General features: G+C 61.2%; 1 protein-coding gene across 2 annotated transcripts in view; it reads right to left on the bottom strand.

Annotated features, from left to right (window-relative positions):
* The window catches only part of COL5A1 (collagen type V alpha 1 chain), a 159,478-nt gene that overhangs the window by 20,369 nt on the left and 114,107 nt on the right, over positions 1-25,002 (bottom strand). For both annotated transcript variants that reach the window (XM_012782112.2, XM_012782111.2), the window contains exons 32-58: positions 24,575-24,628; positions 22,940-22,984; positions 22,770-22,823; positions 21,811-21,855; positions 21,294-21,347; positions 20,283-20,336; positions 17,892-17,945; positions 16,936-17,043; positions 15,444-15,533; positions 15,292-15,345; positions 14,186-14,293; positions 11,752-11,859; positions 10,783-10,836; positions 9,709-9,762; positions 9,501-9,608; positions 8,316-8,369; positions 8,106-8,213; positions 6,443-6,496; positions 5,726-5,833; positions 5,005-5,058; positions 4,513-4,566; positions 3,488-3,541; positions 2,799-2,852; positions 2,016-2,123; positions 1,869-1,922; positions 1,720-1,773; positions 700-807 (exon numbers count right to left, since the gene is read on the bottom strand). In XM_012782112.2, the coding sequence (XP_012637566.2) occupies positions 700-807; positions 1,720-1,773; positions 1,869-1,922; positions 2,016-2,123; positions 2,799-2,852; positions 3,488-3,541; positions 4,513-4,566; positions 5,005-5,058; positions 5,726-5,833; positions 6,443-6,496; positions 8,106-8,213; positions 8,316-8,369; positions 9,501-9,608; positions 9,709-9,762; positions 10,783-10,836; positions 11,752-11,859; positions 14,186-14,293; positions 15,292-15,345; positions 15,444-15,533; positions 16,936-17,043; positions 17,892-17,945; positions 20,283-20,336; positions 21,294-21,347; positions 21,811-21,855; positions 22,770-22,823; positions 22,940-22,984; positions 24,575-24,628 (1,908 nt within the window). The remainder of the gene's footprint in view (positions 1-699; positions 808-1,719; positions 1,774-1,868; positions 1,923-2,015; positions 2,124-2,798; positions 2,853-3,487; positions 3,542-4,512; positions 4,567-5,004; positions 5,059-5,725; positions 5,834-6,442; positions 6,497-8,105; positions 8,214-8,315; positions 8,370-9,500; positions 9,609-9,708; positions 9,763-10,782; positions 10,837-11,751; positions 11,860-14,185; positions 14,294-15,291; positions 15,346-15,443; positions 15,534-16,935; positions 17,044-17,891; positions 17,946-20,282; positions 20,337-21,293; positions 21,348-21,810; positions 21,856-22,769; positions 22,824-22,939; positions 22,985-24,574; positions 24,629-25,002) is intronic.

The raw sequence follows: 25,002 nt of genomic DNA on the forward strand, positions 1-25,002 counted from the left end.
GTGGGCACGGCTTGCTGGACACATGTGTGCCGTGCACACCTTCCTGGGACGTGGCGATTTCCCAGGCTAGATGAGGACACGTGGCCCTCATGGCGGAAGAGCAGAGACACAGCGTGTCCCCTCATCCCCTCTCCTGCCTCCGGGGCACATGCCACCCTTCCCAGGCCAGGCTATGTCCACGTGACTCCCAGTCGCAGGGCAGGGGGAACTGTCTGGCTAGGGGTCCCCGGGCTGTGGTTTGCAGAGGCTGCAAACTGCAGCAGCTACAGTGGCTTCCAGGAAAATCTGGGGCCCGCTGCGTGCATCTGGGGCAGGGCAGGAGGAGGGGCACGGACACCCAGGCACTGCTCAGCGATGCTGGCAGATGCCACCAACAACCATTGTGTCCTCCTGGGCACTGGTGGGGTCAGAGGCTCCTGCCCGCTCAGAGTTGGAGACACGTGCTCTGATTGAGTCCCTCCAGCTCTGAGGCCACCACGGCAACGCGGAGGGAGCACCGGCTGCCGGTCAGCGCAGCTCCCCATGCCCTGGGGGAGAGCCCGGTCCCGAAACAGTCCCCGTCTGCGAAGTAGGACGCCTGGGTCTGGGGACACGAGAACGCCCCTCCAGGCTCCTGCCGGCCCCAGGTCCTCTGGGGAGGAGAGTCCGGGGTTCTTAGCTGCTTCTTGCCAGCCCAGGGCAAGAGGACGACTCACGCACCTGTTCTCCCTTAGGACCGGCCGAGCCCTGGGGGCCGGGGAGGCCACGGTCGCCCTTCTCGCCCTGTTCACCCGGAGGTCCGATGAGCCCGATCAGGCCGGGATGACCCTGTTGGCGAGCAAAGACACAGAGGGGTGCTCGCCTCACACCTGGCTACGGCGGGCCCATGGGCGCCACGGCACAGCCCTGCCACGGAAGCCACGGAGCCACGGGCGAGCCACCAGTGAGCATCTCCTGGAAGGAACAAACTCAATAGACAGGTCGAAGACAAACCACAGGCACAAGTCACACCTGGAAACAGACAGAGATACAGACACAGCCCAGAGGGACGGAAGGGCTGCTCCAGCATGGCAATTTTTACGCCTGTCTTTCTACTTGTGTCCCCTCTCCTCTGTGGACGGTGAGTGCGTGCACCTGCTCTTACAAGGAACCGAAACTTTGTGGAAGGACACAGAAGGAAAGCCACAGAGAATCACGGAGACTGTAATCATTTGTTATTTCCTTTAAAATGAAAAGTCTACAGCATGTGCTTTATATGGGTTGTTTATGTTTTTCTACATGCTCATGAGCCCATAGAAAGCTCTGGAAGGATTCCCCAGCTGTCCCTGTTTTGGGACTTGGGGTGGGCGGGGCAGACATTAGATGGAGAAGAGACCTCATCGTCTTCTTTACATACACCTGTTTGGCTGGTGAGTACATTTTACGTTTGTAAATAAGTCAATGTAAGTAGCAAAAAATCACCACCTGTTAAAAATGAATTAAAAAGCGAACGGGCTCTGTCCCGCTGCAGAACCCACACACCCCCACCTCGGGGAGGGCTGAGACCACCGTGTCCAGGGCCAGCAGCTGCTCCTGGGGTACCCAACGCCCTCCAGCCGGGGCCTGGGCGCCAGCCAGAAGGTTCTGTGCCAGCTCTCGGGGCCGTGGGGACCTCCCAAACTGCCCGGGCTCCCTGCAGGTAGGGACGAGCCCCAGAGCAGAGCCCATCTCCCTTTGCTGGGGTGCCTGAGGTCCCCTTACCTTTTCACCTTTGGGACCAGAGTCTCCTTTAAGGCCGGGGAGTCCTGGAGGACCCTATGGGAGGAGGCAGAGGGGTCAGAGTCCTCATCCTCATCCCGGAAGGTTTAGGTGGCAAGCCCGCCCCCACTGCCCTGGGGAATGTCACTCACCAGGGGGCCGGGGGGACCGTCCGGGCCTGGGGACCCCGGGAGACCTTGTTCACCCTGAAACACAGAGACCCCCAGGTGAGTGCCCGGGCCCCACGCCTCCGCCCTCGGCAGCCCCTGCACCCGCCCAGGCCCACGCAGCCCACTCACCACGGGGCCCGGGATCCCGCGTAGGCCGTCGGGCCCCGGCTTCCCAGGGGCACCCTGCGGGCCGATGGGGCCAGTCTTCCCGGGGGGGCCTTCCAGGCCGGCTTCTCCCTGCAGGGCAGCGAGCACGGAGGGGCATCGGAGGCTGCTCCACTCCCCCACACTGCTACGGGGGCTGCCCTGGCCCACGCTCCACCCTGCTAACTTTCTCAGCCCACGGCTGCCCAGCCGCCCCCGACCACGCCAACCACGGCCACTATTTCCCACGCAAGGGTGGAGCCTGGAGACCCCCACCGCTGTGTCATTTAACGACAGGCATCCCCAGAAGGGAGGTGACGGTACCATCCCAGGCCCACTGGTCACCTCACTTCGAGGATGGCCTCCTGTGTGCTCCGGCGGCCAGGCCCTGTGCTCCCTGCATGGGCCCCCGTCTTTCCCTCAGCCCCCTGCGGTGGGCACTGTCATCATGCCCCGTTGCAGGGGTGGGCAGCTGCAGTGTGGCCGGCCCTCTGGCACAGTGGGACTCAGCCCTGGGACCCCCAACACCCACACCTGCTCGCCCCCCTCCAGCAGGCTGCTGGGTGCCAGGACCAGACACCCGTGCCCCGAGCCCCCACCTGCTGCCTCCTGCAGAGAGAACCAGCTCTCTTGCACAGGCTGCCCGGGAGCCAGGACCCCTGAGGCCACTCCCAGGCCGTGTCACCTCCTCTGTCCACATGTTGCCCCTCCCACCCACCGCTCCCCTCTGGAAGGCCTATGTATGGCCCGGCCCGGCCGAAACGTTACCTTGGCTCCTTTCTCTCCCTGTCTGCCTTCAGGGCCTGCGGGGCCCGGGGGACCCTGGAACAAGCAAGAGAACAACAGTGGCTTGTGTGGCCTGCAGGAGCGGAGGGATGAGCTCAGCACGTGGACGCAGACAGGCCCGGGCCCCGGGGAGGGGCGCGGGGTGTGGGTCTGCCCCTGGCTGCCACCAACGTGAGTCCCGAGGACCCCAGTCCCTGAGAAAGGCCCTGCAGGCCGTCTGCAGAAGCGTTTGGTGCCGTGAGTGCTGGGTGGCCTCCCGCACCTGGGCGCACACCAGGCAGCTCCGTTCATCGCAGCACCGGGAAATGACTAGACCGTCCCCTGTGCAAAGAATGCCTTGACATTTGTCCCGAGTTTTGCGTAAAATCTGAGCCGGGGAAAGGGAGTCTCTCAGCTCTGTGGCTGCTGTTCCCCCAGGATGGATATTTCGGATGGTGTCAGCGCTGGCACATGGCCCAGCGGCTCTGCAGCCAGACGATGCAGCAGGAAGTTGAGTGCAGGACATACTCGGAACGCAAGCACCTTCCCCACCCGGGCTGCTCTGAGCACCCCGGCCCCAGCCAAGACGTGAGCCAAGACGGTGAGGGAGGCAGGGCGGCGGGGGGCCCGGGGGGGGAACGCGTGTCATGCAGGGCGTTGACACCAAGGACGTCACTTGCAGAACTATTTACCCTTTTTCCTGGAGGCCCGGACGGACCTGGCTCGCCGGTAGGGCCCGGGGATCCCTGGTGTTGGAGAAAGAACACACGGAGCATTAGCAGCAGGGCCTGTTAGATGAAACCGTGGCAAACCACCCAGAGCTTCAATCTAATCTCTCCTCGGCCAGCACGTGAGGTCCCAAGAGAGGGTCTCCCGGGGCTTCTCTGCTGCAGCCTCCACGCTGATGAGCACACAGCCCCGGCTCGCGGTTTGGCCGCTTGTTGGGGGAGAGCTCTCCCAGGATGGGCGTGATCCTCACTGCAGCCTGGCAAGGGGCGTCCTTAGCATCCCCTCACGAAGAAGTGGGGACACGTACCGTCCCCAGGGCAAAGGCCAGGACGTGGAGAAATGGGAACACCTGTCGGAGAATCTGGCCCCAGAGCTGTGTCCCTAACCCTTTCTTTGCACAGCTGCCCACGGCAAACCAGTGACACAGAACTTTTGCTCCTGGGTCCATGATTCCTGGAAGCAGTTTGCCCTGGGGGGTGCAGGAGGGGCGAGGGAGGCCCGAGAGGCCTCAGGGGTCCCCTCCAAGCCGCATCCTGCCCAGGGGCCTGCTGGAGTCCATCCATCCCAGGGAGATAGTCTTGGCTCGAGGCAGTGTTTACAGCACTCTGCAATGTCTGGTGCGAGCTCAGTCAGGCAGGGAGGGCCCCGTGGGTGGGGTGCTCAGCCAGAGAGGATAGGGGTTCAGGTACAGGGAAACAAACACTGCCGCTACTGCCGGGCGTGGGGCCGGGTCCTGCGAGCCCGGGCGCCGTGAGCAAAATCACTGCCAGGACTGAACGTGCCAGGACCGAGCACGCACTTCCCATTCTGAAAAGGGTCCACAGCTTTTAACCGACCCTCAGATGGAGCCTGCAAGCCACTGCCCCAGCTGGGAATCACACGGGGGGCTGGGCTCAGGCTTTTCTCAGAAATGAACCGAGCGAGCTGCAAGGTGCCGGGAGCACACGGGCACCTTCCACCACGAAGCCGGGTCGGGCTGCGGACTCACCGTCTGCCCAGGTTCACCGTCGTCTCCTTTGTCACCAGGGGGACCGTCTTGACCCTGCGGGGACAGAACCAGGCTCCTGCTCTCTTCTAGATGGCACCCTGAGTTCACCCACTAGTGCCCCACTGCATCCTCAGCCCTTCCCAGATCAGAGCCACCCTGGCCCCAGCACACGGCTGCTCAAGGGGGGACACCCTGAGTTCACCCACTAGTGCCCCAATGCATCCTCAGCCCTTCCCAGATCAGAGCCACCCTGGCCCCAGCACACGGCTGCTCAAGGGGGGACACCCTGAGTTCACCCACTAGTGCCCCACTGCATCCTCAGCCCTTCCCAGATCAGAGCCACCCTGGCCCCAGCACACGGCTGCTCAAGGGGTGACACGGTTTCTCCACCCGATCATCGGGAGGTGACGGCCGCCCCAGCGAGGACTCGGCGAAAAGAAGCCAGAAGAAAGGGGAAGGTGATAGAGGGACTTTGCCCTCCTGGACACCTACCGCAGGGCCGGGCTCTCCGGGGGGGCCGGGATCTCCAGGAAAACCCACTGGGCCCTAAAAAGGAGAGAGAGGCAGGCACGACCATCAGCAACCTGCCGAGACCACACTCGGCCACACGGTCACTGCCCCAGAAAACCACCTGCCGCCGTCCGGCTCCTAGAGCAGTCCGACAATTCTGACACCTCAAGGGACCCCGTGACCCGGAAGCCCTGTCACGTGCAGTGACGCCAACAAGCCTGGCCGGGGGCGGGCAGAGCAGGGCTCAGCCGGTCTCTTGCTGTCCAGAGGCACTCGAGGGGCAGGCGTGCTGCCCACACGTCCACTCCCGGGAGCTCCAGGCAGAGCCCGAAGCCTGGGCCTTCAGGCTCCTAGAACATCCCTCTCCGAAGCCACTCCTGAGGCCTAATCGGGCAGGCCAGAGGCGGGGCACCCCCCGGGGGTGACTGCTGTGTGCGTGCACGTCGGCGGCTGCTAGTCTGTGTAGGTGACCCTCCCTCCAGAGGCTTTCTCCTCTACCCACCTCTGCTCTTTCTCACCTCCGCCATGTCGCTTGGCAGCTGGCGTGCAAACCTCTAGACTTTGGAGAAACTACCCCAAGACATGCAACAGGCCCATAGCCATTCCCAGAGCAAAGCACGCCCTGCCGACAGGTCCGGATGCTCTGGGATGCGCGGACCCTCGGCCCCACTCTGTGGGCCCCCAGCATCACAGAAGTACTCACGGGGCTGCCTTTGGGGCCGTCGTCTCCGGGAGGGCCTTTGGGTCCAGGGGGTCCAGCAGCACCAGAAGGGCCGGACTCGCCCTTCTCTCCCCTTTCTCCTTTGGGTCCCTGGAGGGCAGAGCCAGGGTCCAGCTTTCAGGGCTGGCATGGCAGGCACCGGCCTGGGGGACAGCCACAGCCCCGTGTGCACCCGAGATGGGCGGAGGGGCCCTGGCTTTCCAGGGCTCTCTGGGGCCAAGATGCAGCTCTCAGGGAGGGACCAACTCCCGGGTGAGATGGCGGGCAGGACCACGGTGCTCAGGTGGGGGTGGCAGCTAAACACCCAGGAGGCCTTGGCCACCTGCTGCCCCAGCTGCCGCCTGGGCCCAAAACCACCCTCGGGCTGGCTGCACAGTGAATGTTGGTGTGATGGGGTGACAACACTTGCCCCCCGTTTACGGCAGCCCGAGAAAGGGCCTGGGACATCACTGACAGCAGCCACTGCCGGTCACTAGTCACAGGCGGTCACTAAAGTCTGTGCATGTGCGCACAAACACACATGCACACACGTGCTCACTCCCCGACAACATGCCCTCTTGTTTACGTAACTCTGAGGTGGGCATATCATATAACTCCCATTTTATGAATGGGGAAACTGAGGCAAGGCCAGGGCTTCTGATCCAGCACCTGTCCGCACGGCCGCTCGGGCGAGTCCCACCCCCACGCAGAGTCACTCACCGGAGGGCCTCCTTCTCCCGGAAGGCCAGGCTCTCCCGCTTCGCCAGGCTCACCCTAGGGAGACACGCGGCACCGTTAGGCGCTGATGGGAACCGCGGCCCCAGCACCAAGCACCTGCCAAATCCCACCTGCAGGCCGCCGGGTACCGGGGACCCAGGGGTTAGTGGGACAGCGGCCAGTCCCCAGACGGCTCCCCGGAATGGAGGGGGCACATGATGGACACAGGGAGGGTCCCCAGACCGCTCCCCGGATTGGAGGGGGCACGTGATAGACACAGGGAGGGTCCCCAGATGGCTCCCCGGATTGGAGGGGGCATGTGATGGACATAGGGAGGGTCCCCAGAGGGCTCCTCGGATTGGAGGGGGCACGTGATGGACACAAGGAGGGTCCCCAGACGGCTCCCCGGATTGGAGGGGGCACGTGATGGACACAGGGAGGGTCCCCAGATGGCTCCCCGGATTGGAGGGGGGCACGTGATGGACATAGGGAGGGTCCCCAGATGGCTCCCCGGATTGGAGGGGGCACATGATGGACACAGGGAGGGTCCCCAGACGGCTCCCCGGATTGGAGGGGGCACGTGATGGACACAGGGAGGGTCCCCAGACGGCTCCCCGGATTGGAGGGGGCACGTGATGGACACAGGGAGGGTGTGCGGACTGTAGGGGATGCGGTGGTCTAGGAAGACTTTCCCGAGAACTAAGCCCCGAGGGCTTTGTGGAGTGATGAGAAGCGAGGTGGGCAGACGGGACAGTGTTCCACTTGGGGACAGCAGGGCAGAGGCAGGGAGAAAGCCGCACCCACCCCTCAGGGCCACGGCCACCGGGACGGACACAGGGAAGGGGGCGTGGGCAGGGGCAGCCAAGGGACGGTGGGAGAAAGATGCCGCCATCCCCCGTGGGCACGGCAGGGAGTATTTCTCTTTAATATCTGTATCACAAAAAATGAGCAGTGATTGAAAGCTTCTTTCAATTTCATGGCCGATGTCAGAAAGAAAGCTCTGGAAACGGCCCATAGGGACTCGAGTGCACAGGTGCACCTTCCTGTCTGCCCTCTTGTCCAGAGGAGCAAAGGAAAGTACCTTACCATCAGGCAGACTCAGCAGCACTGGCATGGAGTCCCACCTAGCACATGTGCATACACACACACAGATGTGCACACACAAAAGGCACACATAGGCACACAGATGCACACACATGAACACATGCATGCCCAAATGCACTCATGCACATTCATGGACACACATGCACACACATGCACACATAGCCACACACAGGTCCATCATGTTCCTTGAGTCATCCCAAGGGCTTAGGCCCTAAAATCCACCAGATCAAATGGAGAGGCCCCAGGCTATGAGGAAAGAATTCGGCGGAAGTGGAAACTGGAGGCACGGACACTCCACACTCCCAGGACTGGATGAAACTTCCACCCTTGCTAAATCTGGGGAAGGTGGCGGGGGCTCTGCTGGTGGGGTGCAGAAGGCTGCCACCAGTGAACACGGCAGAGCTGCGAGTTCCATTTCACGAATCTTCTTCTAAGTTTCCAAATGTGTTTGCTAGGAACGACTCAGCCAAGCCTTTGCACACTTCTGCGTGGACACACACGTGTACACACATGCACACACCTCAGTCACAGCTCTGCTACTGCAACGGGCACGAGGCCTTACCTTCTCCCCGACAGCACCAGGGTTTCCTATTCCGCCCGGAGGGCCTTGTGGCCCGTCAGCACCTGGAGCTCCGGAGGGTCCTCGGGGGCCGGGGGGACCTGGGGGGCCCTAGGGACAGGGGGAGGCCATTGAGCCCAGAGGAAACGCAGACTTCCCCAAACGTCAGCCGGCTGCCGCCCCGGCAAGGTCTCGGCGTCCAGACACACTCACCATCTGGCCCACGTCTCCGGTCTCACCCTTCTCGCCTGGGGGTCCCGGCAAGCCCTGGAACGGGGAACGCGCGGTCAGGCCCTGCGCTGTCAGACACACACAGCTCTCACCCTCGCCCCGACTCGAGGCGCTGAGCCTCCAAAGGCCCTGCAACATGCCGCTGCGAGCCCAGCTACCCACAAAGACGTCCCGGTTCCAAGGCTCAGAGCCAGCCCGAGGACACCGTCAGGGAAGAACGCAAAGATTTATGACAAAGGTGCTTACGGCCGGTCCCATAAAGCAGTAAAACCTAATGAGCCAACAGCAGGGAGACGCCTGGATAAATTATGTCACCACCAGATGCCGGGTTACTGCGTAGTGACTAAAAATCATGTTTCCCAAATAAATAAAAAGCCGTTTGTTCAAAGCACATTTAACAACATTCAGCACACCTCAAAACATAAGATGGAGAGAGCGGCGTACAATTTTCTACGTAACATACGACAGAATTTGGATTTTGCAAAAACCGAACAAAATTACGTGTGCGCCTGCACGTACATGAATGCACAAGTTTAAAAGGCATGGGAGGCCGGGCACGGTGGCTCATGCCTATAATCCTAGCACTCTGGGAGGCCAAGGCGGGCGGATCATTTGAGCTCAGGAGTTCAAGACCAGCCTGGGCAAGAGCGAGACCTCATCTCTATAAAAAATAGAAAGAAATTAATTGGACAACTAAAAATATAGAGAAAAAAATAATTAGTCAGGCATGGTGGTGTGTGCCTGTAGTCCCAGCTACTTGGGAGGCTGAGGCAGGAGGATTGCTTGAGCCCAGGAGTTTGAGGTTGCTGTAAGCTAGGCTGACGCCACAGCACTCACTCTAGCCCGGGCAACACAGTGAGACTGTCTCCAAAAAAAAAAAAAAAAAAAAAAAAAAAGGCATAGGAATGAAATGTACCCACATGTTTGTAGTTTATTTCTAGGTGACATTTAGAAGTCATTTTTTTTCTAATGAATTATCAGTTTCTACAATGAGCATGGACATACATGCAACTGTTTAAATAAGAGCAGTAACCTGGGGATGCCTGGAATTCTGGGAATTTTCAGCATTCTGATCGGATGGGGGCCCAGCCAGTGCCCCCATTCTTAAAAAGCCAGGCGAGGGGGGCATCTGAAGTGGACCCCATGTGGGGAAACCCCAGCACTCACCTGCAGTCCCACTGGCCCGGGGGGACCAGGAAAACCTCGGGGACCCTCATCGCCCTTCTGCCCGAACAGGCCCTGCTGGCCGCGGGGACCTGGCTCGCCGTCCGCTCCCTGCGGGGAAACCATTGAGCCGCGGTGAGGACCTGTCACGGCACCACGGTGGCCCGAGGGGTGCGGGGCTTTCCCACGGTCGCCGGCCGCAGATACTCACGGAGGGGCCTGGCTGTCCGATGGGGCCCTGGGGACCCGTTGGCCCGGGAGGACCCTGCGGGGAGCAAGACAGAAGCGGGGGTTGTTCTCAAATCTCGGATGAGGCCGAGGGAGGGGGCGGACCGTGTCCCGCCCGGACTGGGAACAGTCAGCTCGGGGTGGGGGTAGGGGGGGCTGATGCACCCGAGGTCATTGGTTCAGACCCCAAACGTGTCATTCACCAGAGGGAACACCAACACGATGGTGCGGGCCATGCCGCAGGCCCTGGGAAGTGGGTCAGGATCTTGGTTCGGCCCCGGGCATATCGCTATGGTGACAGAGGCAGCTGCTCCCAACGTCTCCCGAGAGCCCACTGGGCATCACCCCGGGGCCACCACCCACCCGAAGCATGAGCACGCGAGACCCCACTCGACAAGGATATGGCAGCACACAGCTCATCCAAGGCACTCGAGCCCCACCCTGCACAAGCCGCTGTCATGCGCTGCCTTCCAGAAACCGCCAGCCCAGAGGACGCGGGAGGAGGAAAGCAAGCAGGAGCAGGAGCCCACGTGGTGGGCAGGACGCGGCCCAGGGGCAGGGCTCCCAGGAGCAGGGCTCTTTCCTGCCCGGAATCTACATATTGTGGGGGGCAGACTGCTTGGAGAGCAGGAGACCCTTCCCGCCATCGGGAAGGAGCCGCTAGGACAGGGACGGGCTTTTGTAAGAACACACTAGTATTTCTGAACAGGTGAAAGAACAAAAACAGGGGAAATTAGCAGGTGGTCCATGGCGCTGCCCCTGCCAGAGTATTCTGGTTTCTTCAGCCTCCAGGGCTACGAGCAGGTTGCAGAACCGAAAATCTCAGGCACGGAATTGCCCGGTTGGCTGCAGGCCACCACACCTGGGAATGCCCCCTGCTCACTGTGACACCGGGAGGTTCACTCGCAGATACGCACACAGGAACACACACAGAGGATCTCCAAAAACACACACTCGAGATTTCAGCCACGTGTTCTATCGGTCATCAGCCACGTCAGTCGGGACCACGAGTGGCCCTGAGCACGTGGCCAGCCCGTGGCGTGGCGCTGCCGCTTACCTGTTCACCTTTGTCTCCCTTGCTGCCCTTCTGTCCCGGCTCCCCGATCTCGCCCTGCGGGGAGATGTGGAAGGTTCCGTTAGACGCCCACAGCCTGCTCAGACCATTCCCGTGCCCCGGGATTAATCCCCCTGGGAAGAACAGCGTCCTCTGCAGGCAGCCCTGTAAGCTTCCTAGGAGGAAATGCTCCCGCACATTAATTTGATTTCCTTTTCAAGATAAGGGCTAAAAGGGACGAGGTCTGATCTGATCTGATGCTGTTTTGACTTGAAAATATGGGAAAGGCCGAATTGAAATCATTTGCTTTTCCAGATCGGACTGCTAACATGACAAAACAACAACAGGCAATGCGGTCACTGTGTTTCCACGGAAGTTATTAAAATCCTCTCCGGGGTTTCTGCCGGGGCAAGGCTGTCTTCCACCGAGATGCAAGGCGTCACCTATGCGGCGGTGACAAAGTCAGAAATGTCACCAGAGAGCTATCATAAACGGAAAGTTAGCCGAAGAGCTAAGCTTCGCTGTGTTCATTAAGTGAAGTATAAAGACAAGGTCCTGCGATAATAGCGTGAGGATTATAAAGCACATTCCTAATGGCAGGGAGCCCTGATAATGCGAGCGAAGACATTTAAAAATAGATGTCGAGTAAAACCTCAGGACAGCGGCTGCGCGGGCTCAGAATGGAAATGCTCGGTGGGGGCGGGGAGCACCTGCGTGCTCTGGACTCAGCGGCACGTTGGAGGCGGCCCCGAGAGGCCACACGAGGCAAGCGGCTTCCGAGCGCGCACGGGCAGGCCAGGGAGTTCATTCCCTGCCTCCACGTGTGTGCTGCTCTATCGTCCTCTCTCGCCGCGACTGCAGGGGGTCCCCGGCTGGGCCTGCCGGCTGCCCGGGCCCGCGGGCGTCCCGCCGCCCCCTCTCCCCGCTGGCTGGCCTGTCCGGGCGTGGCCGAGCGTCACTCTGCACGCTTACCTTGTCCCCGTCTTCTCCGGGAGGCCCCACGGGGCCGGCTGGGCCGGGGAGCCCCACGGGACCCTGGAGACCATCTCGGCCGGCGGGGCCTTGTGGGCCCTTCTCACCCTGGGGGACAGAAGACGCCTGGTCACACGTGGCTCCGGCGTGGGAACCTCCCGCCAGCAGCTCATCACCCCAGGGGGACTCCTGGGCGGGAAGGTGGGTGCTCCTGCAAGTGCCCGTCACCGCAACCCGGGGGGCTCCAGCCAGAACTTCTGCTGCCTCACTCCACTCAGTCCACACTCATCCTATGAAGCGGGGAAACTGAGGCATGGTTAGAGCCTGGATTCAAACCCGGCCAACCAAATTCCTGAGCCTGTGCCTGGATTATCTAAGCCAGTGAGCAGGAGGGCCTGTGCGCCAGCCTCCGCCAACTTTCTGGCTCTTTATATTCTCTGCAGGCATCATCTCTGCACACACACACACACACATGAATATGCATGTACACACATACAGACATGCACCAAAGGACGTGCATGCACACATGTCCATATATGTGTACATACGCACGAACAAGCACACTGCCGTGAATGTTCACACGCACACATGAATATGCACGCACTGGTACACACATACGCACCGGGCATGGACGCGCACACGGATGTGCATAGACACCCCCATTATTTCGCATCCGTATAACTTTGATTCATTTTCCTCCTCACTGCCCTGTGGCAGTCTCCAGAGATCCCCACTGAGTTCCTACTTTCTCAGTTTTACCAGCCGTCACATGGCCCTGAGAGCCGCTTGAACTTTCTCGCCCCAGCAGGAATCCCTGCCCGCCAGCAGACACACAGACAGAGGGCCTACCCACTGGGGAGGGGCGCAGGGGAGAAAACGTGCGTCCGGTGTTTGGACCTAAACTCGACCGGCGTCTGTCCTGCGCCACCATCCCGTCCTACCATCTCTTCCCTGCACGACTCACTTCCGACTCCCCGGACTCGGTTTCATTCGTGCACACTTCTACCCTGCCGAGGCCAGAGAGTGCCTTGGCGAGGGGTCGGGCTTTCGTGGAACCGGCTTCCCACGTGGCTGGCCAGGTCGGGAGTTCTCGGAGACACCCCGACCTTTTCTTGACCTTTTGTCCTCTCTGCATCTGTTCCGGGGGAGCAGCAAGCTTCTCCGGGGACAGAGCTGCTCCGGCACGGTTTCTGCTTAAATATTTACTCTTGAAACAACCAACTGCACCGTGTCCCCTGACACCTGTGCACTCTGCCCACGTGCGCTGAATGACACCAATATGCTCCAGTTTTCCGGCTCGGAATCCAGCCGGATCCTGGGTCACCGAAACGGCCAGCAACATATTTATTGGACGGATTCTCAGCGGCGCAGATGTTCCCAGCGTGCCTTCTCGGGGGGCTCTCGCCCGGGGAGCACGGGCTGTGCTCTCCACCCACGGGCCTCTGTGAGCGAAACGCACAGGGCGAATCGCGCCTCCCCGACACAAACCCCTCGCTCACGTGCCTGACTCGATGGGACTCACCCGTGCTGAGATCTGCAGAAGCGCCCTCCCCCCCCCGCCTCTCCACCCTGAACGCAGGCTCCCCGGGCCTCCCCGAGTTGGGAAGGAGAAGGGGCTGAGCTGGACTTGGCGTCCGTGGCTCTCGGGACGCAGGGGCAGGCGGGAGGCCGCGGCACTGCGGGGCAGGGGTCAAACGTGGGAGAGCCGCTCCCGGACGTGAGGGTGTTGCGTGGGCTCTCTCTGGAGGGGCTGGCGGGAGGCGCCTCGGCAGGAAGGGGGGCTCATCCGCGACGGGGCAGCTCTCAGACACGCTCCTCCCTGCCCCTGGGGCTTCACAGAGCCGCAGGGTTCGGGGTTCACCGAGAGGCCGGCTTGTCGTGGGCACCGAGGACAAAGTCCTAGCTTCCCTTTGTCCGCCTCCCACCCTTCCTCGCTGGACAGCTCCGCTGCACGCCTGCCCCAGACCAACAGAGCGGGGTGCCCAGTCCCAGATGTCCTCCTTTCCCATGAAAAGACCAGCCGTGGGTTCGGGCCAGCAGGGAGGAGCGTCGCACACAGCACAGCTGTGTCCCATCCACACACGTGGCACCCGGAGGGGGACCAAGTCCAAGTCCACAGGGGACAGACTGCCTCCGGCCCCTCCCTCCTTCCGTCCGTCGGCACGTGCAGGTGTGGACAGGCCGAGCCCTGCCAGCATCACGCCCCCCGGGCCCCCCCAGCTCGGCCCCCTGGCTGCGAGAACGTGGCCGCCACTCGGACTCCTCCCCACAGACCTCAGTCAAGACACCTCCGGACACACACGTCCCGGAAGATGTTCCCCAAGTCCCCAGGGAAACACTCGTGGGGACGTCACAGGGGCAAGGGCAGGCTGGCCGGGAGGTCGACCCCAGCACCTCCCAGGGGAGGGCTCCCCCAAGCCAAGGCCGTACTTACGGGAGCCCCTTTCTCTCCAGCCGGCCCTGGAGGACCCTGGGGCCCAGGTCTCCCTGGAATTCCGATGGGCCCGGCAGCACCGGCTGGACCTCTCTCCCCCGGAGAGCCCTGGGAGGGGCAAGAAAATGGTCTGTTTCAAAAGCTGTCATACCTCCTGGACATGACCTCCCGAAGCACCCCTTCCTCACTCCAGAGCCCACTGTGGCTCCCCACGGCCCTCTGCACGCACAATCTCCGGGTCCAGCAGTGGAGGCGTGTGAGCCTTCGGGCCCTCTTAGCTCCTCTCCTCTCGTGTTCCAAGCTCACATGCCCCCCGCCCCCGACACCCGACAAGCCTTCCTCCCGAGCTTGCCTTCAGCGAGCCCCCTCCTCTAGGAGCCTGGCGCCCCTCCCGCCTTCAGGGCCTGTGGGCGCAGAGCTCACTTGCCCAGAGGCAGCGTTGCCCACGGGGGGTGGGCACCTGGCCTGATCTAGGGGTCACACGGAGAGGCCACTGCTGCCCAGGAGGCCGGCCCTGCACCCGCCTTTATCAGAGGAAAGGTGAGAGTCTGTGGTCATGCCACCTGGGGGGCGGGGGCAGCCCCCCACATGGCCCCCAAGGCCTCCAGACCACAGTTAGTGGCTGGGGAACGTGGAATCCTTAGGCCTCTCATACCCAGCATCATAAAGTGGGGAGGGGGCCCCCTAGTTTGACAGAGAGCAAGCAAAAATCCCTCCGCCAACAGGTCTGGGGAAAGGGCCTCGAGCCCGCGCAGGGCGGCTCCTACTGGGCAGCCGGCTCTAGAACGCACCCTGGGGCCCAGCCCCACTGGCCAGCCCAGACCCTCGAGAGGCTTGTGGGCTCCTCCTTGCTCTGCCTGGGAGAACGCTGGGCGGGCCACCCTGGTATCCCGTTTCCCATGTGACGTGCCCTGGGCCCCTTCCTCGTCCCGGCTGCCAGCTGGGGACATGCCGTCCACACCCTGCCGAAGGGCACCTTCTCCACCAGGTCCCCCGCGGGACCCAGGGTGGCCCGGGCAGCTGCTCGCCCTCTCGGCTGCCAGGACCCCACCGTCTGGCCCGGGGTGGGTTCCAAGGAAGAGACGGGACGAAAGCCTGTGACTCACCGCAGGGCCCGGGGGGCCGGGGGGGCCTTCGCTGCCTTTCAGTCCCAGAGCACCCTGCAAAGCACAATGGCCTGGGTCAAAGGCAAGAGGGGACAGACCCCTACCCAGGGCTGCACACTCCCGAGTTTACCCCCCGCCTGCCCCTCACTCACCACGGGGCCAGGAAGCCCCCGATCCCCAGGGAAGCCGCGCAGTCCTGGAGGGCCGTCTTTCCCGGGGATGCCGGCAGGGCCTGGGTCACCCTGGAAACAGAGATTAGCTTTCATGGGAGCCGGTGACGCAGACCTCCCGTCAGCCTCCGAGCGATGCCCGGATCAGGGCCTACTGGGGGCGAGGGCAGGACTTTTGATTCAAGGCCCACCTGGGACGTGGGCTGGACTGCGCCCTCCCTGGCCACTTGGCATAGAACGAATTTCTGAGTCTCAACTGGACTCACTGGCAGCCCACGTGCCGGAGCCCACGTGCCGGAGCCCACGCCAGAGAGCCACGCTCATCCGGCCGCCTCTGTGTGTGTATCCGGCCACCCACCGGACTCATCTGCCCCTCGCCACCTGAGCTCCCTGGAGCGCCAGAGCCCTTGCCCCAAAGTCCCGAGGGGCCACGGTGGGCCGAGTGGCAGCTGAGGGTGACCTCTGCCTCCCCGTACATCTGGTGCTCCTCACGAGACTGGGCCCAGATAAAGGAATCCACGGCTAAAAGCGCTAAAAGCACTGGCCTAAATGGCCTCGTCACACGAGGGACTCGCTCCAGCCTGAAAGCACATCCGAGAGGAGGCCCAGGGCCTTCCCCGAGGTGCATTAGGGTTTGGTATCTTCCAGCACTTTCTCTAGGGCCCAGCGTGGGAGCACAGGGGGTCTCCCCCAACCAGGGGTCAAGTGCCACTGCCCTCTTCCCATGCACAGAGCTTTCCTGGTGTCTAAGGCACACGCACGTGAGCGTGTGCTCACATACCCAAGTGTGCACGCACTTATTCGGGTATGTGCACGCACACACGCGTGCGACGTTTCATATACTTCTTTATTTGCTCTACTGTTTTCACGTTTACTCTTTTATGTGGTCACAGGAAAGGCCGGAGAGCCTGCATTTTCTGCATCTCCTACTGAGGAGCTGAAAAAGGAAGGGCTGTTTATATCCACGGGGACACGTAGGAAGCTCCGGCCACCCACCTGGGGCCCCCACACCAGAGGGGGGACACAAAGGGGACAGTTAGGGCTGACACTGAGAGGGGGCTAGACACACATTAGGTTTTCCCTTTTATAGTTTATTTTTCAGCCTCTCATGGTGAGGGATTTTTTTAAAGGATGATTTTCTACTAAATTGCCGTGGACATGCGGAGTGTAGGAGTGTGCCACTGTTTCTGGGAGTGGGGCTGGCGGCTGGGGAAGAGCAGCTGGCAGAGGGCGAGGGTGGTTTTGGCCCCTGAGGCCCGTCTCACACCCAGCGCTGTGCGGGCGGCTCAAATGCTTGTGCAAATCAAGAAATGGTGAGCTGGACTCGGGGCTTTAGAGCAAACTGGCGCAAAGAGCGTTTGTTTGAGGATTTTACTCATTTATCAGAAAAGAACACGAGAAAGCAGAGATAAAGTCCCCAAAATGACTCCTTAGGAAAAGCCCAGACTTGACACAGAATGTTCCAGAAACTCACCTTCGTCCCTTCTTTTCCAGCAAGGCCTGGGAGCCCCTGTTCACCCGGGGGGCCGGGGGGCCCAGGGTGGCCACGCTCCCCCATGGGGCCCGTTTCTCCTGTGGGACCCTAGGGGGAAACGAGCGTCAGCCACAAAACGGTTTCAAGAAGGTGACCTTCTCTTCCCCAAATCTCAGGACAGAGGGCAGGCAAAGGGCCCTCTGCAGGCCACCAAACCAGCATAGTGCTCTGGCAAAACCCAGAAGACCAAAGCAAATCCTGGCCCCGCCCTTCCATCCCCCTGCCCGGCACCTTCCGGGAGGCAGGGCAGGGCCTGCACTCCGGGGCTGCAGCCAGGACGGCTGAATCGGCCTTGGGAAAGGCTGGGGGTGGGAGCCATACTGGGGCGAGAGCCGCGTGCCCTTCAGTGCCTGGGCCGCAGCGGGTCCATATCTTACTTATCGATACATTAGGGTTGCCCTTTGCAAGAAGCAAGTCGACGGCTTCCCCCCTGTGTGGCCTCCTAAGGCCATCAGCCCTGCGCTGAGCCACTCCTCCCATTGACCTCCGGTGGTCAGACCCTCGGGCCCGGGGCCCTGGCAGGATCCGGTGGCAGGAGAGTCCGGCTGCCCTGGACGGACGCCCACAGCAAGGACAAGTGGACACGGCTGGGGTCTGTCCTGGGGCGAAGGCCCCGCGCCCGAGCCCAGCCCCGGCCTGGCCCCGACGGGACCACGAGCCGCAGGCAGGTGTGTGTGCTCTGCCTGCTGGGTCCTCGGTGCGCGTTGGATGCTCCACTCACTCTCTCTCCCCCCAGTGCGGTGTCTGCGCGGGGCGACCCTCCCGTGTTAACAACTTAGCGTTCTGTCTCAGCACATGCATCCCCAGAACCGTGGGGGGGCTGACACCTGAGCCACAGCCCTCCTGTGCAGGTGGGGGGTGCAGAGGACCCAGGGTCGAGGGATGAGGTAGCTCACCTGAGGGCCAACCACACCTGGGGGACCCGGAGGGCCGGTCTTGCCTTGGAAGCCCTGAGGAGAGAGAGTCACACACTGAGACTGCAGGAGGGGACCACGCCGCCCCCCCAACCCCACCCCGTCCCCAAACAGCGGATGTCCCAGATTTATTTGGGGGGGCCCAGCTTTGCGCTCATTTCGCGAAGCTAATGAAGCCAGGCAGCTGGTCTCACCAGCGGATCCTCGGCCGCCATTTCTGTGCTACAATCGCTCATCTTTGCGCGTCACTAAAGCGCTCGTTTTCCAAGCACACGCGGTGCCGTTCCTAGACTTGGGAGCTACCTCTGGGCTGTTTCTCATTAGTGGCTTTGCGGGACATGCCTGCTTTTGTCATTGAATGCCTCTGACGCACGCCAGGTGATTTTACCAGCATGTTCCTCTGCGTGCACTTGGAACGGGCAGGAGCAAGGACTGGCTGCCTCACACCCGGCAGCCTGGCTGCATTATTTTTAGCTCGATGCAACAGGAGCGTCTCATCTCTGCACGGTCATGTGTGTGCAGCAATCCTGGCCTGGTGTTGGGCGTCTGCTGTGCTTTTGCGCTCTCTTTCAAAGGAGAAAGAGCGAGAACCGTAGGCAACGTGAGAGTAATTTCTGGGCTGTCTGTAGAGCACGGCAGGTGTCAAATGAGATGCCACCTGCAGGTGCCACCTGATACTTGCGGGGACATGCAGATGTTCTGCCTGGAGGCCTTGGAGGGAAGCTCTAGACTCTGGAGAAGGAAGTGGCTGGCTCTGCAGCCACAGCGAGGACTGGAACGTGGGAGAAGCGGCCGGCCTGTGCTGACAGCTAGCATCCAAGGGCTTGGGAGTCCACACTCGGCTGCTGCGTGCGCGTGAGCCGATGGCAGATTCAGCTTCTCTGCAGATTCTAGGAGGGCTGTTTCCTTTAAGCCCAGCTCAGCTGTGTACAGCAGGCTAGTAACGATCATTTTTAATGCGGTATTCTCTGTAGCTTGCATTTACAGGGTCAGAAAGAAGGGGTGGCGGACAGGTTGGACCCCCTGCTCAGCGGACCAGGGGAAGAGTGCCCTGGGGGAGGCAGGAGGCTCAGTGAAGTCTTGCCACTGCCAGGGTTAACCACGGAAACGAGAAAGGCCTCCCTCTGGCCCACAGCCACCCACAGCTGCTGAGGATGGAATCTGTCCTCAGCTGTTCTCTGAGAATAGGCTTTTGGTTCACATTCAAAACAAGCAAGGGCCGCTCGCGTTTTCATTTCCAGAAGAAAGAAAAAAATCAACGCCCTAGGAGCCCACGGAGGAAACTTTATGTCCCAGGTCGGTCTCAGAGATGGGGGTGTCCACCGACATCATCCCAGCACCCCTGTGCCCAAGGAGGCAGCCGGAGGTGGCAGAAGGCGGCTGGGAAGTACACACCTAACTTGCTGAGCAAAGACAACTTGCTGAGCTAAATTATTGTACCAGCCTCTTTTCCAGAGTAACTCAGAGGGAGAAAGGCATATAATATGCAAAACTTTCTATCTTGTCTCCTTGCAAAGGCATTAGAGAAAAATATGCAAAGCTCAGAAGAAATGTTTTAATTTTTCTCTATAAACAAAAGAGCACGGTAATCCCCATTTATCAGTTGGCACTGCCACGCAGAACACGGGTGAAGGTATAATTAAAAGAGGTTTCATCACAATGAACCAAAGACAGGCAAAAGAGATTTTTCAAAAGAGCAGGTACCAAGAATATATTAAATACGGCATTCCAGAGCCCGTTTTCATGAGAAGGCTGACTTATGCTGGGAGAGGGTTCTGTAGGCTTTTGGCCACTAAGAAACTGGCTGCAGAGACAAAGGGGCGACCCTCGCACCCCGCTGCGTCTCTGACTCTCCCCGAGGGACATGCGTGCATCTGCACGATGCATCCTTTACACCGGATGACGCAGGTGCAAACACAGGTGTGGAACCCAGCACGGTGACAAGAACGTCACCTAGCACAAGTCCCGAGGTACTCAAAGCCCGGTGCCCCCAGGCTGCCAGTGTGACCAAGGGCACAGGTGTGCCAAAACCCTTTCGCAGGGCGTGCTTTCAGGGGAGCCCAGCCGGATGCCAGACGGTGGACAGGGCCAGGGAAGGATCACGTTTCTGCTAAATGCCTTTTCTCCCAGCTGGAAATGTTGGGGTCGTTCAGTGTCCAGAGGATACAGCCTAAACGTGCATTTCTAAAGGCATGGGCAAGCTCGAAGGTGAGCCTGTGATCGCAAAGATGCTCATCATGTGCACCACCCGTGGTCCCCAACTTTTTTGGAAGACAATTTTTCCATGAACTGAGGCCCCCCCACCCCGTGCAGGGACGTGGGAGACCAGCCAGCAAGGGCGGCAGCCCACGCACCCGGCACCACGACACTCACCGTCTCGCCTCTCTGTCCCGGGTGTCCTGGGAGCCCGTCCTTGCCTGGGGGACCCTGTAGAAAGAACCAAGGACATTTCACTCAGTTCTGAGAAGCACCTGCCTTCGGGATTTAATCCACGCCCGGCAACGGTCAGTCTCGCTTCCCTGGCTCTTGCTCCCGGAGCATCCCCCAGGAAAGGCAGCCGCCCAGCAGCCACAGTGACGGTGACCGCTGAACTGAGCAGTAGGGAGGAGCCCGTGCCAGGAGCCAACGTATCGCCTGCCCCACCCCACTGAGGGACGCGCTGTCACCGTCCTCGTCTCCGGGGGAGAAGCGGAGGCCGAAGGGCCAGTCGAGTCCCCAGGTGTCCTGGGACCCACCTGTGCCCAGCTCCAAAGTCAAACTGCCCCCACCCACCGCCCTCCACCATCTACTCGGTGACAGGCCACCCGGCAGGTGTCTTTTCTTTTTAGAGGGTTCTTAGGGGAAAGGCACTGGCCCTGGTGTGAGCCGAATTGCGCCCCCAAAAGAAACGTTGAAGTCCTAACCATGAAACCTAACCCGGAAACCGTGACTGTGACCTCATTTGAAGCAGGGCCTTTGCCAGTGTAAGCGAGTCAAGATGACGTCATATAGGGTTAGGGTGGGCCCCAGGTGGACCCCAACCCAGCAACCGGCGTCCTTATAGAGAGAGAGGTTTGAAGACACAGAGAGACAGGGAGGAGAAGGCCCACCAGGGTGACGTGTCCACAGGGGCACGTGGACTGTGTCCTGGGGGGCACAGCACTGACCCTGCCCGGAGCCACAGAAGGGACCGGCCCGCCGACACCGTGACTTCAGACTTGTGGCCTCCTGAGCCGACAGAGGGCAGTGGGCAGCCCTCCTGCCAGCCCCGCCAGGCTCTCCTCCTGCCCCCCTCTGCCCGCCTGCCCGCCTCGAGGAGCTCTGAGCTGCCCCTGGGAGAGACAAGCATGCCCAGGACATGCCAACTTCCGCCGTGCCCGCCCGGCGAGGAAGTGCGCGACTTACCGGGGGGCCCTTTGGTCCAGGAAACCCCGTGGGTCCTTGGGGTCCGTTGGGTCCCTGGGGACAGAGAATGGCCAGGTTGAGGACAGAGACCCTCCCTCCCCCCAGCAGGTTGGGGCCCCGAAGCTCCCTCCGTTGTCTTCCCGCGTGGCTGCTCTCTGCACGTGGGCATCGCTCCTCACTGCCCCCCAAATCCTCCCTCCATTGTCCCAGCCCCTCCCTAGCCACAGAGAAACAGGGGGGGGCCTAGTCAGGGTACTGAGGGGGCCAGGCCACAGGACAATGCCATAGGGCCACCTCCTGTCATCTCGGCCACCTCCCAAACCCCAAGACCGGGGCTGGGGTCTGCGTCTCTCATCGTTCCCGGGGACCACCCCCCCAACCAGGACCACAGGAAATTGCTCTCCTTAGCAGGGTCTGGCTGCACCCCCTTCCCCAGCCCAGCCCAGACAGCCGTGAAGAGGGGCCGAGTGACACCAGCTGCCTCCTGGGAGACGTCCCCAAGGCTCACGAAGCTTACCCGTTCACCAGGAGGGCCGGCCGGGCCATCACCTCCGGAGTTGCCCTTGGGAGGGAGGGAGAGAGGAAGCTTATCATCATGATCACTTGGATGCAAAGACTCCAGCCAAGATCAGGGAGACCTCCGGGCTGGTGCTGGCGGTGAGCACTCCCAAGGTCGCCCGGCCCTCGGTAAGGGCAGGGCGCCAGCGCTCCCCAGCGGCTCCCAACGCTGGCCCGGCCCCTGTCTGCAACGCACAGCTGACAATGAGCTGACTGCAACAGGGACCTGACATTTCCAGAACAGTCTTCCGAGTCAGACTAAGGCTGTGCTCCAGCCAGGAGGCACGGCAAGAAGTCACACAAAGGCAGAGCACAGGGATCTGCTGGAGGAGCCCCCACGGGACGGCGGCTGCCCAGGCCCTCACGGGAGAGCATCGGCTCACGGGCTGCGAGACCCACCCAGGGCTCATGGCAGAACAGCTATGGGAGTCTGGGCGGTGGATTCTGGGGGGCCGGGCGCTGTGCCCAGGGGCAGGCTCCTCAGCCGGAATCCACTGGGAGCCCTGCCCGGATGCCGGGGGACAACCTGCTCACGAAGCACGCACACGGCAGGCCCGGGCCCGGCATGCCGGAAAGCCCTTTCTCTAGGTTTCTGGTAAAGATCTCCGTGCAGCTTTCAAATCCCTTTGCAAAAAAGAAACAGGACGCCCCCCCACACCAGCCCTGGCAAGGCCGCCTCTGATCTGCCGTCGTGGGCAGCCCAGTCCTGCGAGCGTCACCCTCGGCCCCTCGATCCAATGTCACCCGACTCATCTAGAGGCTGCTGGAGGGGACGAGCTCCTTCTTAAGTACACCCCCAAAAAGTCTGTGTTTTTTTTTTTTAATGAACAAGGCCACGGACACCCCAGGGTGCTCCATGTCTCCGGTGGCAGCACTGTGACCTCGGTCCCGCCCACTACAGAGGAGACCAGGACATACCTTGGGGCCAGGCTTCCCGGTGATGCCCCGGGGGCCTCTCTCGCCCCTCGGACCCTGGACAGCGGGAGAGAAGAGAGGTCAGTTCAAGTCCGCAGACGCAGAGACACCGTCCCCGCTCCCCGAAGTGCTCCCCACAGTGCTCCCGGCTCCCACAGACAACAGGACGTTACCGTCGGGCCTCGCTGCCCCCTCGGTCCGGGCTTCCCGGGGATCCCCTAGAATCAGAGAAGGGGCGGATCAGTCACGCTCAAAGTGCCTGGCACTGCGTGGTGGCAGCCCTCGCCCGGGTGACGTAGAGACGGAGTCCCGGCAAGGCCAGGAGGGACACAGGCCTTCCCGGCCCCCGCCTTAGCCTTATTGTAGCAGGTGCCTCACCAGGGCAGGGAAGCCCACCCTGCAGCCCCCTGAGAACCCGGTTCCGTCCCTGCAGCCCGACAGGCCTTTACGAGCATCGTCCAAGCCCCTCTCCTTAAAGCATCTCCTCACCCCTCCGTCCCCATCTTCCTCCCTCCCTCCCTCCCTCCCTCTCGGTCTCCCCTCCTCAGCAGGAGGGAAATCATTATTGCAAGAAAAGAGAAGAAAGTCAACCCCTTTCATACATAATTTACTTTTGCTACAGTTAAGAATATTAGCCATTAAATTTTCAGCAGGCTCTGCCCATGGAGAAACCTGCAATTTAATATATAAATCTTGTATCCGAGAGTCACGTGCCCCTCCGCTAATAGAATTTAGACTCCTTTATCTGTGGTTGTTTTGCATCTTCCGAACCACAGAAAACAAATGCGCTGCATTTATTTTTCTCCAAAGCGAAGATGCAGCAGCTGGGAACGCACGGTTTCCCTGCAGGGCGGGGGCAGGGAAGGCACCCCCAGCTCCTCGTCCTGGATCGTATCCGGCCGCTAACGAGAGGGCCCGAGCGGATCCGTGTCACCCAAGGCCGCCTGACAAGCTTCCTCGCACCGCGTTCCGTGCATTTGCTGCCAGGACCAGAACCGCTTTCTGGAGCCTCCCATTTTGAAATGCGTTTAATAGAGCCATTTATAAACGATGAACTAATTATGCTGCTTTTTAACGACGCACTCCGGTTCCACCGCTTCAATTATATGGCAATGTCCTTTGGCCTCAAATAAATATTTGCACGCGAAAATTAACGAAACATCTGCTTTCTTCCGCCGCAGACGCGGCAGACGTTTCTCCTGTCTTCTCGACTGGCCACGCCCAGGCACCGCGACCTTGTTACGGAGCGTCCCGGGCAGGCCTGGGCAGCAGGGACTCCAGGAGTGGGGAGGACACAGCTGCCCAGCACCTCGCTCGGAGGAGAACAGAGGGTGACCAAATGTGTCGCATGGGCGGGGGCTCTCGACAGCGGCAACTTGCGAACGGGGAATGACTGAGTCAGGACCGGGGGAGGCCGTGGGACAAGCAAAGACAGAAAAGAAAACTCCTTTTCTCTTCCCTCTTAAGGCAGCTTAGAGGGAAAGTCCACTTGGGTAGAAAGGGAGGAAGCTGGTTTGCACTAACGGCCTAGAAGAGCTTTCCGGATCGAGGCTCTTAGCAGAGAGCCCTACTTTCTCAACAGCCGCCCTCCCTGGCCTCCACCTGCCCACCCCGTCACCGCCCGCCCGAGCCTGCAGAGCGCGGCCTGCGCTTAGCGCCAAAGGTCCCGCGCGCGCACGGCTGGCGGCTCAGCAGCGCAGCGCTGGCAGCAAAACGGTGAGACATGAGCAGGTCACTGCCTGGAGAACCAGCCGCTACCCGCCAAGGCCCCGCGCAAGCCACCTGGGCAGTGGCCGGGCTGTCCTTACCCTGCCGCCCTTCTCTCCGTTGGCACCAGGAAATCCAGGGAATCCAATGGAGCCCTGAAAGAGAGTCGGGGCAGAGGCATGAACGTGGGGACGGAAGATGGGTCACGTGGCACGTGCCACCTGGGGGAGGGGGCTGTCACAGCGCATGGCCTCTGACCCCAGCGCCACCCGCCCACCTATCTAACACCCACCCACCACCTCCCCGGCCTGCTCACACACCCTCCCATCCAGTTCCCCATCCATCTATCTACCCGCCCACCCGGCACCCACCCCCACCCACTCATCTGCTCAGTAAGTCATAACCTCCCAAGCGTTTTGCCGACTTCACAACTAAAATCCCAAAGTGAGTCTTTCTCGCCACCCTCCCCCTCACACCGTGTCTGCAAAGCGCTGGCAGGTGTTTCGGGGGAAAAGGGGACACGCACTAC

This window comes from Microcebus murinus, chromosome 12 (genome assembly GCF_040939455.1).
Source record: "Microcebus murinus isolate Inina chromosome 12, M.murinus_Inina_mat1.0, whole genome shotgun sequence".
Classification (NCBI taxonomy): domain Eukaryota; kingdom Metazoa; phylum Chordata; class Mammalia; order Primates; family Cheirogaleidae; genus Microcebus; species Microcebus murinus.